At 36.8% G+C, this 17,147-nt stretch overlaps 2 protein-coding genes and 1 long non-coding RNA gene across 3 annotated transcripts; all 3 read left to right on the top strand.

The window, feature by feature from the left end:
- The first annotated feature begins 216 nt into the window (after positions 1-216).
- On the top strand, positions 217-842 carry LOC148292342 (uncharacterized). Its single transcript, XM_088245157.1, has one exon. It carries the CDS (start codon positions 353-355, stop codon positions 740-742), a length of 390 nt encoding a protein of 129 aa, XP_088101283.1. The 5' UTR covers positions 217-352; the 3' UTR covers positions 743-842.
- Positions 843-2,517: 1,675 nt separating this feature from the next.
- On the top strand, positions 2,518-3,169 carry LOC148292343 (uncharacterized). The gene has a single exon (XM_088245164.1). The coding sequence runs from the start codon at positions 2,616-2,618 to the stop codon at positions 3,003-3,005; it is 390 nt and encodes a 129-aa protein (XP_088101290.1). The 5' UTR covers positions 2,518-2,615; the 3' UTR covers positions 3,006-3,169.
- An 8,973-nt stretch (positions 3,170-12,142) lies between these two features.
- LOC110765594 (uncharacterized) lies at positions 12,143-13,272 on the top strand. Its single transcript, XR_015826496.1, has 4 exons — positions 12,143-12,460; positions 12,611-12,660; positions 12,742-12,819; positions 12,964-13,272. It is a non-coding gene; the product is annotated as an uncharacterized LOC110765594 (long non-coding RNA).
- The last annotated feature ends 3,875 nt before the right edge of the window (positions 13,273-17,147 follow it).

Raw genomic sequence — 17,147 nt, forward strand, 5'->3', positions numbered from 1 at the left:
GAAAACTAACCGTTATAGGCTGAACTTTTCATCCAACGGCCATAAAACCCGCGCAGTAAACAAACCGCGTTTCGCCCTGAGTTGGTAACACGTTTTCTAAACCGACCCTCTCTGTCATCAGAAGAAAAGCTCCACCGTCCAAGTCCCTTAAATTTCGCCACAAACACGATTTTAATAATCCAACGGCGATCCCTCAGCCAAGTCTACTCACCATATCCCTCTATAAAAGGCCCCTCTCCCTACTCTCCTTAAACCCACATCCTTCTCCTCTCTGCCTCTCTGCCTCTCGCAAACTCTCACACACTCTCTCCCTTTCTCTTCGTGCGAATTTTCTCTTTTCTCTCTCTCTACAATGGCCAGATTCAGCAGCGTCGTTTTGGTGCTAATGGCTTCTCTCTTGTTGGCCTCAACAAGGGCGCAATCCCCTACATCGTCACCGGCCAAGTCCCCTGCGCACTCTCCCAAAAAAGCCGCTGCTCCTTCTCCATCGAGCACTCCACCCAAGGCTTCACCTTCTCCTTTGAGCACTCCACCGTCGGCTGCTCCTTCTCAGTCTTCCGTCCCAGACTCTCCACCTTCTCCCCCATCCGCTTCCCCTGTATCTCCAGCGATCCCTCCGTCTTCAGTCTCTACACCGCCCTCTGAGGCTCCCACACCGGCCAGCAACGGCGCCGTTTTGAATAGATTCTCCGCCGCCGGATCTGTGGCCGTTGGGATTTTCGCTGCTGTCTTGGTTATGTAGAGTGGGGGGGGTTTATGGGTTTTTTCACAATTATCCATTTAATATTTGTATCAATTTAATTCTATTTATTAATTTAATTTAATTTAAATTTGTAGCGCAGTTATATGGGAATATAAAAGAGACATATCTGTTTTCTTAATTATTTTTTTCGATGCTCTTGATTATTCTCAAGTTAACCCAGCATTGGGTCCAGAATTACAAACCCTAAACAACAACTATTGCCACCTCACACTGGGCTGAGCTAGTTGCGTTGAAGTTAAACCTAAAAATTGTTCTTTCATTAAACTCAAATCGTCAAATGAGATAGCTTCGACATTAAATATTTAATCAGACTTGAGTTTAAATTAAAATTTGCTCTTTTCTTTTCTCTTTTACAGTTCCGTCCTCCTGGTCCTGTGGACAGCTTGTTTCTTGGTCACTTGCCGTTGGATTAAATCACACGATGGACAACACTGTTAACAACAAACTCATTTTTATTTTATTTTTTGTAATTCTTTCGGTAAATGATTTTTAAAGTATACAATAGATAAAGCCACCCGTACAAACTGTTACAACTACTTTCAACCTGGTCCCTAGCGTCACCCGGGTTTGGTGGGTTTGTTCACGCTGGTCCCTAGAGTCATCCGGGTTTGATGGGTTTGATTCACATAGGAGAATCTTGAGAAAACCCAATATATTAATCCCCTCCCTCTCTAGCAAACGACAAAAAAAAAAAATACATTAGTTGGCAAACGACAAAAAAAAATACATTAGTTGAGTTTATATGTGAAATAACTTGTTTTGAATAACTTAGGGCACGTTTGGTATCTACTCAAAAAAATTAAACTAAAAAACTATGGATTTTTTTTATTTTTAACAGAATTAAAAAACTATGATTCTTTCTAAAAATATGAGTGTTCAAATACTGAATTTAAATTATTTTTTACGATCTAAAAGAAATTGAAATTGAAATTAAAATAAGAAACCTTAGATTCCCAAATTGAAATTAACAAAAGAAAAAGAAAAATCTGTGTGACCCTAAAAACCTAAAACATGAAAAAAGATTTATCAATTTTGGTTGGGGTCGGGTCAGACCAAGGAGGTAATGGATGAAGGAGATCTTCACGGAGCTGCAAACGACGACGTCGACTCAAAACCACCAACCGATGAGAGAGAGAGAGAGTCTAAAACCTCACTTTTTTTGTTTTCAATAATGGGTGGGTGTTTTGAGTTTTATGGGTTTGAGTTTAAAAAAAAGGCATACCAAATGAGTTTTTTAAGCTTTAAAGTTAAATATGTTTTTGAATTTATAAAATTGAATTCAAGAAGGAGCATTCCAAAACAGTCATCTTACATTGCTCCATTAGAAAAATATAAGAGAAAATTTGCATATAAAGTGCAAAATGATGTTTTTTCGGAGCTGCCAATCACAACTCTTTAAAATAAAGCAACCCTTTCCAACCTGTTCCTCAACTGCAAGAGGAGGATCCGTTGGCATAAAGCCACTATTGCACTGGGAAAAAAGAAAACACAAAAAGAAACACAATCAACCAAACTTGCCATCTGCACCGTAGGAAAACTAACCGTTAGAGACTCAACCTTTGCATCCAACGGCTACAAAACAAGGTCAATACACAAACCGCGTTTCGCCTGAGTTGGTAACACGTTCTCCAACCCGACCTTCTCTCAAAAAGCTAAAATCTCTACCGTCCAAATAAGCTCCTAATAATCCAACGGTCCATTCCCCATCCAAGTGTCCTCCCCTTCCCTCTATAAATTGCCCTCTCCCTGCTCTCCTTAAACCCATCCATCGCCTCTCTGCCTATCAACCCTTACTCTCTCTCTTTTTGCCAACTTTCTCTCTCTCTCTCTCTCTCTCTCTCTCTCTACAACAATGGCCAGATTCAGCAGCGTCGTTTTGGTGCTAATGGCTTCTCTCTTGTTGGCCTCAACAAGGGCGCAATCCCCTACATCGTCACCAGCCAAGTCCCCTGCGCACTCTCCCAAAAAAGCCGCTGCCCCTTCTCCATCGAGCACTCCACCCAAGGCATCGCCTTCTCCTTTGAGCACTCCACCGTCGGCTGCTCCTTCTCAGTCTCCCGTCGCAGACTCTCCACCTCCTCCCCCATCCGCTTCCCCTGTATCTCCAGCGATCCCTCCATCTTCAGTCTCTGCACCGCCCTCTGAGGCTCCTGCACCCGCCACCAACGGCGCCGTTTTGAATAGATTCTCCGCCGCCGGATCTGTGGCCGTTGGGTTCTTCGCTGCTGTCTTGGTTATGTAGAGTGGGTTTTTAATTATGAGTATTTTTAGTGAGTGTTTATGGATTTTAATTTATTCACTAATTATTGTACCGATTCAATTTATTTGTTTTTTTAATGCTTAAATTTGTAGCACAGTTGTGTGGGAATACAAAATTAAATGGAGACATTTTATTTAATTATCGAATCCAATTTTGTGGTGTCAAATGATATTTCCAGCTGGAAAGCCTTCAACTTTAGCAAAAGCAGCTGCTGCCAGCTTTGTCACTGGGCATTGGCAAAGCAAAGAACGCAGGATTTTTGACCAAAAAGAAAAAAAAAAAAAAAATCTTCGTGCTCAAGACTGAACTTTAAGCAAGTAAAAGGAAATTTTGACAATGAAATGGCGGTCACATATAAATGTTACCGTTCGGCACCTCTCATGATACAAACAGCTAAAAGAAACCCACTTTCACCCAACTACAAGAAGCAATGTGCTGAGTAGTGTTTTGAGTACGGTGTAAATCATTATTGGCCGTGGCCGACCCTGGAACGGCTCCTAAATTTTTTTTTTTATGTGTAAAGTCCTCTTCTATTAAGGGATACACCAAGAATTTAATTTTAAAGGTCGGAACCATCAAATTGAAAATCATTGCGATAAAAAATTAGATGAACGCATTGTTTCAAGAAAACACTAAAATGACAACTATTAATTGAGTGGTCAACTGGTTTTGGATTCAAGTGATTTTTTTTCAAAGATAATCTTTTATGGAATATATAAAAGATGGGTAGTTTGGATGATTGAAATACAATGCAGAATGGACCCACAAGAGATGTTGCTTAAATAAAACTTACACAATTGTGCGCCCCATGGAGTTAGTTTGCAGGTTCGATTCTCACTTATGCACTCCAGTAGTTTCTTTACTGCGAGATATTGAGTTATTATGGGAGCAAGATAGTGAGCTCCCTTTTTAATTATTTTATGTGATACATTTATTTATATTTTAGTTAAAGAGTGGAGTGTGAAATATACTACAATGGGAGTCTAAATGATGAGTTCATCCAACTTATTATTTTTATTATTTTTATTTTGATAAATTCTGGAATTGCATTCATAATTCAACCAAAAATATGAGGGGAGAGGGGTAGAAGAACAATGGTTTCCTCATCCATAAAAGTGAAAAATGCGGTAGGAGTGTTTTTGGGGGAGAGGGGGCTACAGTTTTTTGGCTTATTAAACATTTTGATTAAGAAGTACTTCATAAAGAGGAACAATGTTATTTTAGGAGTGCTACTATTTCTACCTCCTGTCCTATTTCTCCACCCACTTTATCTTTTCACCCACCATTTAAATTTGAAAAAACACAATCTTATCTTTCCACCCACCATTATTCCTAAAATACCCAACTTAGAGAAAACATAAGACTGCATACCAAAAATGAATTCTGCCTCATAACTCCTAAAAGCATGCTCCTGCATAATCTTCAGAATCCTTCTGTTTCTCTCTATTGATACCACCCATAACGCAACCATGATCATGCAGCCCCACATAACTTTGGCCTTCTTACGTCCATAACAATTTATGTGTTTGGCTAAGAAGAGAAAAGCAGTCCCTTGGAATTACCCAGCTAATGCCCATCTCCCTCCACAAATTCAATTATAGACCCCAGGCAATGAACATATGATCAGCCATTTCCAAATTCTTCTTAAATATGATACACCATTGAAGAGACAAGCAAGAATACGGAAGCATTGAGCAAGACGCCATAACTTTTCAAATTTCTCTTGGAGTGATTCCAATATACCTTGGTGCAAGACGCCAGAGACCGGATCTCTCTTTTCTCTCTTTACAAGCTTTGCTTGAGTGTGAGCAATGCATTGAGTAAGAGTGAAACGGATGTAAGTGAGAGGGGGAAAGAAGAAGAGAGTGGGTCGTGGAAGGGTTTAGGTAATATAGAGATAAGTGAAGTGTCGTTCCCCATGAAGACTATAATTTCCTTTTAAGTACCAATTATGATTAATTCATAAGTTTTTTTGTACAAGTTTTTTATTTGATCAAGTAGAAACTTCATTAGATAAACTTCAACGGTACAATCAAAGATATCAACAAGATATCTAAAATACTAATCCCAATAGGGCAACAAACTAACATGCTACAAGCAAAACTAGCGCGGACAAAAGCCGCACTAAAACTACTAGCCCACATCACCACACTTAGCCATAAGCCCAAACAAAGCCTACAAACCCAACATAACCAAAACCCTAAAACAACCCATGAGCCTAAACAAACCCTACCACCACCACCTGAAGAAGCACCGTCGCGGCCACACCCACCACTGCATCTATAATAGATTTGGGGAAAATATGATTTCTAGCGATCTATTTGCACATAAGAGTGAACAAATAAATGAAAACAACAACTGTGCCAAATAACAATTGGGTGATTTGCAACAACCTCAGTCAAAGACGATGTATAATCAAATTTAGAGAACATGAGTGGCGTTAGGGAGTGGATTTTGGGGGTAGGATTTGATTGAGAACATAGACTAAAAGGGGAGATGGGGAACTTCAATCTAACCATGGCTTAGAAGAAACCACCAAAAGGGACCTTTTATCCAAAATGCCCCAGTGGACTTATTCACTAACCTAAAAGGAAAAGACGAGAAGAGATGAGGGAGAGGAGGGGCAGTAACGCTTCTTCCTCCTCCCCCATATATGGAATTTTCCTTTAGGGCTCACAGAGGGAGAGAGCGGCTAGGGTTTTGAATTAGGAGGATGAAATATGCAATAATGAGAGTGATTGATTTATTAAACTAAATTAAAACAAATATGAAAAATAGCAATTTAATTAACGGTGGAAAATCAAGTTGGTGAGACACTAGAGCATCCAATTTCACTATAACCAATTTCACTTTATTCTTATTGCCAATTAACCATAATTACTATCCAAGTTGACAGTTGGTTTCTCCTAATTCATTCGATATCCTCTCTCGGGCTCAACCAAAAATATTCTTAATTGACAACCCATTCTTTCTTGAGCAACGAATTTAGAAAATCAGGAACCCATTAAGTTCTATGAGAACCTGCAAGAAAACTGCATGAGTCATGTTAGTACCTCTCGGACACTCATTCAAGACATGGTATTTGTTATGAGAAGCACACACCAAACATCTCACCTTGGTCTCTGCTTGGATCATCAAATCAATTAAATATTGGCAAGATATTCAAAGCATTAAGAACAGTAACAAATACTCAACATGGAATAGTAATCAGAAATTAATATAACTATAAAAATTAAGTATTCATGGTTAGGCTGCATCGTAGCCCTAGCAAGGAAAATTAGGTCATGATAAAAGAAAAGATAAAAAAAAAAATGGTTGTCATAAAACCGATTTGGCAAATGGATTTGATCTTCAGATTCCCCATAGCAACACCTTTGTAAGCTCCAAAAGCACCGCGACAGCAACTCTTGGCTCTCTCTCTAATATATTTGTGGGTGTATTGAAATATGGTGAAAAAGTATATAGTATGTGGTCCATAGAGAGAGCTTAGGATGACCTTATATAGTTTAAAACAACTAAACCCTACTCTAAAAAGGTCTAGAAAAACTCTCCTAAAGCAAAACAAAATCCCAAACAATTAAGGAAACAAACTAGGAAAGAATCCTTCTTTGACTTGGAAACACGTTGTTCGCACCACTTCGCAAAACCCAAGGGAGGTGTCGTATAGCAGTGTAGCTCGGAAGTCCGAGTGTCGTATCCACATAGAGCAGTGTAAAGAAAATAACAGAGATGAAAAAGAACAAGTGTGATTGAGAGGTTGATTTATGCAAGATTTGATTTAGAGAAAATTTAATTGATTAAAACACTAAGGCATTGGGTTTCCACTTTTAACATAAGCATGCAACTCTTAATAATTTGATCCACAAAATATTTTCCTTTGTAGTTGTTCAAAATAATTAAAGCCCTTTTTAATTTCCTTTAGAAGTATTCTAAGCATAACTTGTACCATTGGCAACAAACTATCAAAAAATAATCTTCATCAAAATTCTATTAATCTTTAGTAATTCTCTTCTCTTTTAAAAGCATGAAAGTTTTTACTACACAATGGGAAAAACATGATTGAACCCATGAAATAGATTATCAAACATTCATCAATTAATTAAAAAGAAAACTACAAATTCCATTTGAACAAAAACTACAAATTCACATTAAAGCTTAAGTTTGGATCAAACTAATAAAAATTACACACTTATATTAAAAGCTTTCCCCCTAGCCTTAGCTAGGGAGTTAGTTCCCCATAAAATAAAACTAAAACAGAAATTTAGAACTAGAAGAATTGGAGGAAGTGATCGGTTCATAATTGTATATCATTTTGTACCCTTCTAGCTTATGATTTGGTTATGTTTTTGAGTTAAACTTGTGCTTTTAATCCTTTTTGTGTTTATCTTTCAGTTCATTGAGCTTTAGGTAATAATGATGGCTTTGGATAGTAAATGATGCAATCCATGCATGTTAGGGCCTAATTTGGATGAATGGATGAAGAGCTTAAAGACAAACTCAATTTTGGCTACAGTCCCCTGCCAGCCCAGTTTCGTAGGTCATATTGCAAGCTTTGTTTCAGCAACCTGCATAGCTCGGATGAGGCCACATTCTTCATGAAAGTTGTTCCAATGGGTGTATACTATAACATATCCAAAATTCAGCCCCATTGGATAAATCTGGAGTCCGTTACCTAGCAAACACAGAACCATGCTCAGGATGGATCTTATCAGCGCGGAAAATGAGTTAGCAATTTGTTTCGGCCTTAACTTCTTCCTCCGACCTTGGATTGGCCCAAATAATATATGGCTGGAAAGAAGACATTCTGAACTTCAATTGCGAGTGCTTAAAGTCCTAATTTGATTAAGAGAAGCCCAAGTTGTAAGCCCTTGAAGTTGCTGGTCATGCTGACCTCAGCATGTGCTGGTTGGATGCTTGGTCATGGTGAGCTAGGTATGAGCTATCATTTCTGGTTGGAAGCTTGGTCATGGTGTCATGAAGATGAGCTAGGGCTGCTGGTGGGATCTATTGGTGAAGTGCATCAACCAATTCAAGATTTTCTAATACAAGTGCATCACCCAATTTAGATTTTCTAATACAAGTGCATCAACCATTTCAGATTTTATAAAACAAGTGTTGTATGCATTAGCCATATTGAATTCAGATTTTCACTTCCCCTAGGCCTATAAATAGGGAGGTTCTCTAAGCTTGTAAACAGACCCCAAGGGGGGGAGCTCTCAAACACTTCTCTAGAGCTCCCTTCCCTTCTCTCCCTCAAATTCTCTTAATTTTGCTTTCTAGTTCTCAATTCTAGCTTTCCTTTTGCTTCTTAGTTGTAATTTATTTTTCTTTGTAATGTAAATTCTTTTCTTAAGTTTTCAAGTTGAATTAGTTTCCAAGTTTCAATTATGGTTTTTGTTCTTATTCATTATGCTTATAAGTTAATATGCTAGTTTGAATGATTGATCACCATTTAGGCTTGCATGTTAGCTATCTTGGTTTGAATTAAGAGTATACACCATGCTTTAATTCGAATTGAACTATGAATAGGAAGAGTATGTATGGACATTCGACAACAGGGATTAGATACATACTTGGTTGTTTAAATTGTTCTTCTATGCTTAATGGGTTCCTAATGCTTAATTTTAGGTTAGACAACAAATGATCAAATTAGGGAATTAGGAACACAAGGTTATGACCACACACCATGGCTTAATCATACTTTAGCTAGAATCAATCCATTAATCTAATTGAACTTGGGAACTTATTTTCTTGAGGTATTTCCTTTTTCTTGTTTTATTTATTTATTTTTTTTCATTTCTGTTTTGTGTAGGAGAAATGAATGGGATCATTCAATCACCAATCCTCGTGGGATCGACCTCGCACTTACATACGCTAAACTACCAAACGGCTCGTGCACTTGCGAGTATCACAAGTTGAGGATGCAACTGAATCCATTTTGGTGCAGCTGTATCTACGCAACAGGAAGGAGAGAGAGCTCAAGAGAAGATTGTGAGCTTGGTGTATTTTCCTTCTACGGCAACACTCTATTTATAGAGAATGGGAATTGCTCATGTTGCAACTTGCTTTGATTAAACTATTATTCCACCTTGCCGCCAAGCTCATCCAATTTCTTTTGTTTATGCAATTTCATCTCTTTTATTGGAATACACATCAACATATGTAATCAATTCAATTGGCTTTTATTGTGCTGTAACCACATTCTTCATTTATAATTCTTCTTGGCTTGTGGAAGTTGCACCCCATGCATTCTTTTTAATTCTTTTCTTGCTTGTTGCCAATCTGACCAAGAACCTACTAAGAGAAAGTAGTTATTTAATTTTCAATATTTTTATTAGCATAATGTCTAAACTTATAAAAATCAAACTTTAGCCTAAAAGCTCAAAATAACATAAATTAATGCACTAACAAATATATATTTAGGGATAGAAATTGTAATAATTATGTGCTTATCACACGTTAGCCAACTTTCACACACGTTTTGGGGTCTTTCCACTTCCTAGAAAATTCTGAAAAAAATATGATAAATGTAGCTTGATATCTAAGCTTTCCAAGAATATATCACACACCACTAGAAAAAATCGGAAAAGTCTTCAAATCGGAAAAGTCTTCAAATCTTCAATCTTCCACAGCAGTGCAGTTCTGACGGGATTTCAACTTGGGCTGTCTTGACTTGCAAGTCTGGAGCATTTGACTTGGTAGAAAATTATGAAACTTTGACACAATGATCTTCAATGTCTTAGATTTCTTCTCCAATTGGCCTTGCACTAAAATTCATTTGAAAAGTCGATTTTCAATCAAAACCCTTCCAAGAGCGCAAAATAGCTGAAAATAAGGAGTAAGGTAATAATGCTATTTTTAATTATCTTTCCCTACAAAAACCAAATATAAGAGGTACAAAAAATATAGGAAATAATGCACTTATCAAGGGGGTCGTGGAAGGACGCATTTGTGGAGTGGGTCGGAGAAGGTGGCTGGGCTGAGAGAGGGAGAGAGGGATTGCTGGGCTATGAGATTTTTATTTTTGGTTTTAAAAATTTAAAAGTTAAATTATTTTTGAAGAATAGGTGGGTTATGTTTTTTCCCTAAGTCTTTAGAAGTCATTTTTCAAAGGGGTATTTTGTCTTTAAAATTTTAAAGATAAGGTGGGAGGGGAAATAGGACATGGGGTGGAAATAGCAACACTCTATTTTAGGAGAAATTATAGAATAGTATGGTATCACCACGTCAATTGGTAGTACTCCCATTCAAAATTTTCCATGTGTATTATTTTTTAGGGATTTTTGTGGAAATGTCACCTGAACTTATACACCAGTTTCAATTTGTCACCTTAAAGAAAAATTTAAGCAAAATGTCACCTTAAGTTTTCAAAATCCATGATTTGTCACCTGACTTTTAACATCATCCAATTTTTCATCCATTTTGAAGGGTGTTTTAGTCTTGCCAATATGTAAACCCTCTTTTTTATATAATTTAAATATAAAGCAAAGTAAACCCTCTTGCTTGGAAAGACTAAAATACCCTTCAAAATGGATGGAAAATTGGATGATGTTAAAGTCAGATGACAAATCATGAATTTTGAAAACTTAAGGAGACATTTTGCTTAAATTTTTCTTTAAGGTGACAAATTGAAATTGATGTATAAGTTCAGGTGACATTTCTACAAATATCCCTATTTTTTATAAGAAATTAAACTATTGTTCCAATTGGATTTGAAACTCCAATTTTAGCCTTCACGAAAAAATTAAAAAAATTGTTAGAAAAACAGAGAAAATGAAAACAACCCCTACCATCGCACAGACACCATCTTCCGATGGCCCTCCCTCTTTGTCTTTCCGTTACTTGATGAGCATTCAAATGTCTCAGTAAATTAGTATTTCAATTTGATAATGATTAAAGCCTCTTTGTTTGAATATGGACCCATTTGCAATGATTAGAGATCTTGCAGGTCTTCCATGGGTTCAAGAGAAGTTGTAGTTTTAGGGAGACAGACGAAGAGCCGGCAGAGTGACCAAATTCGTAATAATATCTTCATGTCTAACACATACAACGTGATTGAAAGACTTGCTACTATGGGTTTGATGCTTGCAGGACTGGGCAAATTGCTATATGCACCTTATTAACAAATTGAAATGGGATTTGGGTTTGATGCTTGCAAGACCGGTCTTCTTCACGGTATTGTTTGTTGAAGAAAGGAGCTTGCTTGGCACAATTGGGGAGAAGGGCAATGGTGGGATGTGATCTGTGTAACAATAATGAACTGTTTTTTTTATGGTCAATGATGAATGATTTTAAGTTTAGAAATGATGAACAAGAATGACCAATAAATTAGGACTTGTGGAAACTAACCGTTACATAACCAACTTCAACTTTACCAACAACATCTAGGAAAAGCAGGCCATATACAAACAAACAGCGTTTTGCTCCAACCAAATCCACCTTGGAGAAATTTCCACCGTTCAAACTAGTTTCTCACAATCCAACGGACCAGTGTTCTACAATCCAAGCCTCCTCAGCGTCCCTCTATAAAACCCAACATCTTCTCTCAATAAACCCATTCCTGGCTTCTTCATTTGCCTCTTAAAAAGCCCTAAAGCCCCATAACTCTCTCTCTCTCTCTCTCTCTCTCTCTCTCTCTCTCTCTCTCTCTAATGGGTCGATTCAGTTGTGTAGTTTTGGTGCTAATGGCTTCCCTCTTGCTGGCCTCAACAACGGAAAAAACCCATGCATCATCACCTGCCACGTCTCATGCACCTTCTCAATCCACTACTAGAAATATGGCTACTAGCCACTGATTATTTAGATACAAATTCATAAAAGTGCCTTGTGATTTTTTTTTGGATACTAATTCTCCCACCATGCCTATTAAAGGTATTTGGGATAGATATTAGTGTGTAATACAAAAAAGTATTTTTCTTTATTTTTCCTTAATATTTGGGCATTTTTATCAGTCCCAATTTGTTATTATCAGTCCCAACTTATCAAAAGAAGCCGGCTCCATTCACAAATAACACAAACAAGCTTGGCTGGCTCCCTTCACTCAAAAGCTTTGGCATTTGGCCCTAAATTGGATACTGATTGCTTTTGGTAGTTTCTTCCATTGGATATTTTCACACAGCCCAATGTTAAAACACATTTTTTATTTCTCAACTTCAAACACTTGGACATAAGCAAAAGAGAGAAAAAAGAATGATTTGTTTCACCTCTCTCTCTCTCTCTCTCTCTCTCTCTCTCTCTCTCTCTCTCTCTTATTCTTTTTGCGTGAATCACAAAGCCATCTGGTCACAAAATACTAGGCTGCGGCTTGAGATCCCGATCTGGAAATTGAAGAGTTGGAGCAGTGTGACTTGGTAAGATGCCTATCTGGAAGTTGATGAGAGAAAATCTGGGACAAATACCGTGATGGTTTCGTTATGGAAGAAGGCGCTGATGAACTGGTAATTGAAAAATCATAATATCATTCTTTTTCAGTGTGCCTTTACTTATTTTGGTTCCAGCATCTGATTTTGACTTTGGTCTGATATTTATTTATATATGGCTGTTACTGAATGCTTTTTGTCTTTTTCTTTTTTAATTTTTGAGGAAAGGCAATGGAGAGCTTGGAAAGCACATTGAACAGAGGAGCTTCAAAATCTTTGTAAGAAATTTTTTATATAATTATTTTGTATAAAATTTGGTTTTAGTTTAGTGACATTAACCTGTTCATTATTTTTTTCAGCTCCTTCACACGATTGGAGCAACCCTAGATCTTAAAGGAGAAAACGCCAGGATCACCTAATGATCCAAAGGAAATACTGTAAGGCTCATTTACAGTTGGATATAATATATATTTCTAATAAAGTTTAGGGTTTTTTTTTAATTTTTTGTCAAAAGAAAGTTTAGGGTTTTCGGTATATGATTCTCTGCTCATATGGGGATTTTCTGAATATATTTTCTTCAGGTTTGTGACTTCAAATGGTTGGTGATCCTCTAAGAAATGGTTGACTTCGAGGACGAGGAATTGTTGCATATATGGCTTGCAGTTTTTGTAGGAGTGATTCGAACCCAAAAATCCATCTTGAAAATTAGGAATTAATATTCAGAGAAATGGTGCATATATTTGGATATATATTTTTTTTGGATATATGGAATTGGGGACTGATGGGTTTAATTGTATTATTAGTTAAACATATGTAATAAAGTAATGAGATACTGACATGTCATTAGTCCCTAATTTAGAAGATAGCCTCTCAAATATCAGACCCTCTCCCAAGACCCCACGGCTTGGAAGAATTCAATATGGCTGGTATGGCTGGGCTTGGCTGATAATGTATTTGTTTATTTGAAAATATTGAAGGACTGACTCCCAAAATTGTACCTAATAAGCAATAGCAACCCCAAACTAGGATACTGAAACAAAAATAGTCGCTGCATAGTCTCTATTGCTTAATGGAGACAATTTATTGTCTCTAAAATCAACTTAGGAGACAAATTCATGTCAGTGGCTAGTGTGTGTTTTTTTAGTAGTGATCGAGTGCTCCATCTAAGGCTTCACCTTCCCCTTATCCATCGAGCACTCCACCAAAGGCTGCTCCTACTGCGCCTGAAGCTGACTCTCCGCCTTCTCCTCCCTCATCTTCCCCTGTTAGCTTTGCAGAGATTTCTCCCTCTTCGAGTTCTGGTTTGTCTTCTAAGGCTCCTATATCCGCTCCTAACTTGGCCATTTCGAAAAAGTTCGCCTGGCCAATGGGATTTACGCTGCAATCTTGGTTAAATAAGTACTTTGGGGGCGGAGAAATGATCCACTAGTGTAGTAATTTCAAGTAATTGCTTCCCTAGAAACGTACTGGGTTCGAGTCTTAGCATCCGTATAGTGTGTGTAAGTTTATGTTATCGCCTCTCTAAAAGGTCCAACAAAAAACTTTGGGGGATTTTACCTATCAAATTTTAATTATCTACTTGAATATTAATTCTATTAATTCATTTATTGGGAAATAGATAGCGACTTTATTCCCCTAATTATTACTTGAATATAGGGCATGTTTACGTATCAGTAATGGAAAAAGTAAGGAATCAGAGAATTTAGGAATCGGGGAACTACTGAATCGGTATGGGAAGAATCATTTCCATTAAGCTGTTTACTAAACATATGGAATTAGCAAAAGAACGAGGTTGATTCCCATTGTTATTGTTTACTCAAAGAGGGGCCCTCATCCTCCGAATTGAGAATGAAAAAGAAGATTGTTTTTTAAGATGGTGTTACAGTAAGTGACTTTTGTTTTGTTACCAACTATGAATGAATTTTTAAATACAATAGGAATGCTATAATTTTTTTCGTTTTGCTTATAAAATGCATAACAATAACAATAGATGACAATTAAATATCAATAACATCAATTACAATCTTTACTAACTCCCATGGTTCCATTTTATTCCATTCAATTAGATTGTTCATTCCAACAATCAAACACTTCTTTAACTATTAATATATTTGAAATGAGAGAAGTTTGAATCAAAGAAATGAGAATTTACAAATGAATCTAAGATCTACTACCACTAATTAGGCCTGAGCACAGATCAGTTCAGAACGGTAGATGGCTCTTCCATTAACCAAATCAAAGTCTTTAGTAGACCAATTTCTCTTTCGTTAACAAACCATTCGGATCGATTAACCGCTTGTTCAGTTTGGATTAATTCAGTATGCCAGTAGTATCGTTTAACAAAAAACCTACTAATTATGTAATCCAAATTAGGCCAAAATGGATTAAAAACAAGTATTCCAAATTAAAAAAAGAAAAACCTTGAGAATAAAAACATTTATTACTAATACGAGTTGAAAAACTCCAAATGAGCGTTTAAAAAAGGAAGATGATTTTCCCACTCCCCTTTTCTCCACTTACACTCCCTTTTGCTTTTTAATCAATTTTGTTCTTTTTTATTTTTTATCTTTCCTATTCTACGTTTAACCTACCTTATTTCTTTTTACTTCACTTTCATATTATTTCTTTTTCTTTCTACTTAATTTTCCAACTTGCACTATATTTTTAGCATTTTTTTTCCTTTCATCAAGTAAGAAATAATTAACACTATATATTTGTCTATGCAAAATTATATGGTCCACCTATTGTAGAAACTCATGCCCATGAATAAACCTTGCAACCATAGTGTTCTTTTTTTTTTTTTTTTTTTTTGGAATAAGCAAAACATTTCTTTAGTGATCCATTTACATCTGGCATGTCCCATTCTTGAACTAGAAAATGGTGATAAGAAGAACTCGACTGAACAATTATAATCCTACGGATCCATTCGAGAACAAAATATAAATATTTACTTAGATGCTTCATTGGGTTGTTCAAATAACATGGGAAATAAAAGAAAGCGAAAAACTTAGCTCCATTTGCCTGTTCTTTTTTTGGTCAATAGCTGAAAATTCATTGAAAGCCAGAAAAGACGGTTAAATAGAGATAGCAACAAGAGCAACAACCAAAAAGTACAGACAAAATCATCATAGTTGCCAAAAATTTAGCTCCATTAACCAAACTATATCATTCCATACAAGAGCAGAGAAAATCTATAACCACAAAAAAAGATAATTTAGCTCCATTAACTAAACCATATCATTCCATACAACACTTCTTCCTTGTGTCCAACGGCGCAAAAAATTGTTGCATTCCTAAGAGGACACAAATTAATGTGCAAACAACCAATTAAAAATACCCGCAAGTGCACGAGTCTATTGAAGTATAGATTATACAAGTACGGGGTCGATCCCACGAAGAACTTGTCGGTTTCCTATAAGTTCTAATTCGAGTACAAAGAGAACACTTATTTAACACACCACAAATGCAAAATGGAAATTAAAAATGAGTAAAGAAATGTAAAAGAAACAAACAAAACAAAAGAAGAAAATGTGCTGTGAACAGTACCAGCGACCGGTCGTTAGGCAAAAGCGACCGGTCGTTTTTGGGCAGAGTCGAAACTCAAATTTTGACTTGAAAAGCGACCGGTCGTCAGTGTTGAGCCTATTCCTAACAACTAAAATGAGTTATTAAAAATAGCAACTTCAATTCTCGCAAGTGCACGAACCATTTATAGTATAGCTTATGAAATACGAGGTCGATCCCACGGAGAATGGTAACTTGGTTGCAAGTTAAACTACTTAGAATGATGGAAAAACTGAAAACAAAGAAACAAACTAACTAACAATTGGCAAGGTCTAGGACAGAATCCTAGCACCACACACGCACTCGAATGGGGGGTTTTTGTTGTTTAAATGAAAACAAGAGAATGAAATGGAAGTGCTGGAAGTAAACAATGGCAGCAATGAACAGGTTGTGAAACAATGATTGAGAAGTGTTAGAGCCTTGGAATCTACCACTAGTCTTCCTATCCAAGTTATGAATGCATAGAAATTGACTCAAGCTTCATTAACAATAGATTATCGCATACAAGCCTATGGTATCTAGGTGCAGGATGCATGATTCTCCTAAGGCATGTAATTGTGCATGGTATCTACACAACACGTGATCTCTAATATGCAACCTAAGCATGGTATCTACTTAGAATAAAGCATATAAGAGTCATTAAGTTCCTTGAGAATATGATAATCACACAAGTCCTAGAACATGGTATCTGTCCTAGTCAACCTATGGTTATTAACCCCTTGAATGATTCTTAGGCCATTCATGTGTTGCTTGTGAAAGGAGAGTAAAATTGGTGAATCTAAACCCCTTCCCAACCTGTGCTAGATGCATAAAATCCTAGTTAGCTACTCCAAGAAAACATACATCAAGCACATAATAAGCTGGAGATTAACAACTTGATAATGAAAGCAAGGAAATCAATTAACTATGAAATCATCCATAACATTGAATATTCATGACTAGGGCTTCATCCTAAGCCCTAACAAAATGGATTAGTTAAACATAATTACGAATACAGAAGATAAGAAATACATAGGTAGAATAAAGAGAATAGAAGAACTAGCTGGTGGCTGTTGCGTAGATTCAGCTGCACCAAAATGGGTTCAACTGCATTCTCAACTTGTGATACTCGCAAGTGCACGAACCGTTGATAGTTTAGCGTATGTAAGTGCGAGGTCGATTCCACAGGGATTGGTGATTGAATGATCCAATTCAGTTTTCC

Source organism: Prunus avium, chromosome 8, assembly GCF_965620075.1.
Source record: "Prunus avium chromosome 8, drPruAviu1.hap1.1, whole genome shotgun sequence".
NCBI lineage: Eukaryota > Viridiplantae > Streptophyta > Magnoliopsida > Rosales > Rosaceae > Prunus > Prunus avium.

Bases quoted from the DNA above. Each gene is read 5' to 3' on its own strand.
- LOC148292342 (XM_088245157.1), top strand. From the start codon at position 353: ATGGCCAGATTCAGCAGCGTCGTTTTGGTGCTAATGGCTTCTCTCTTG.
- LOC148292343 (XM_088245164.1), top strand. From the start codon at position 2,616: ATGGCCAGATTCAGCAGCGTCGTTTTGGTGCTAATGGCTTCTCTCTTG.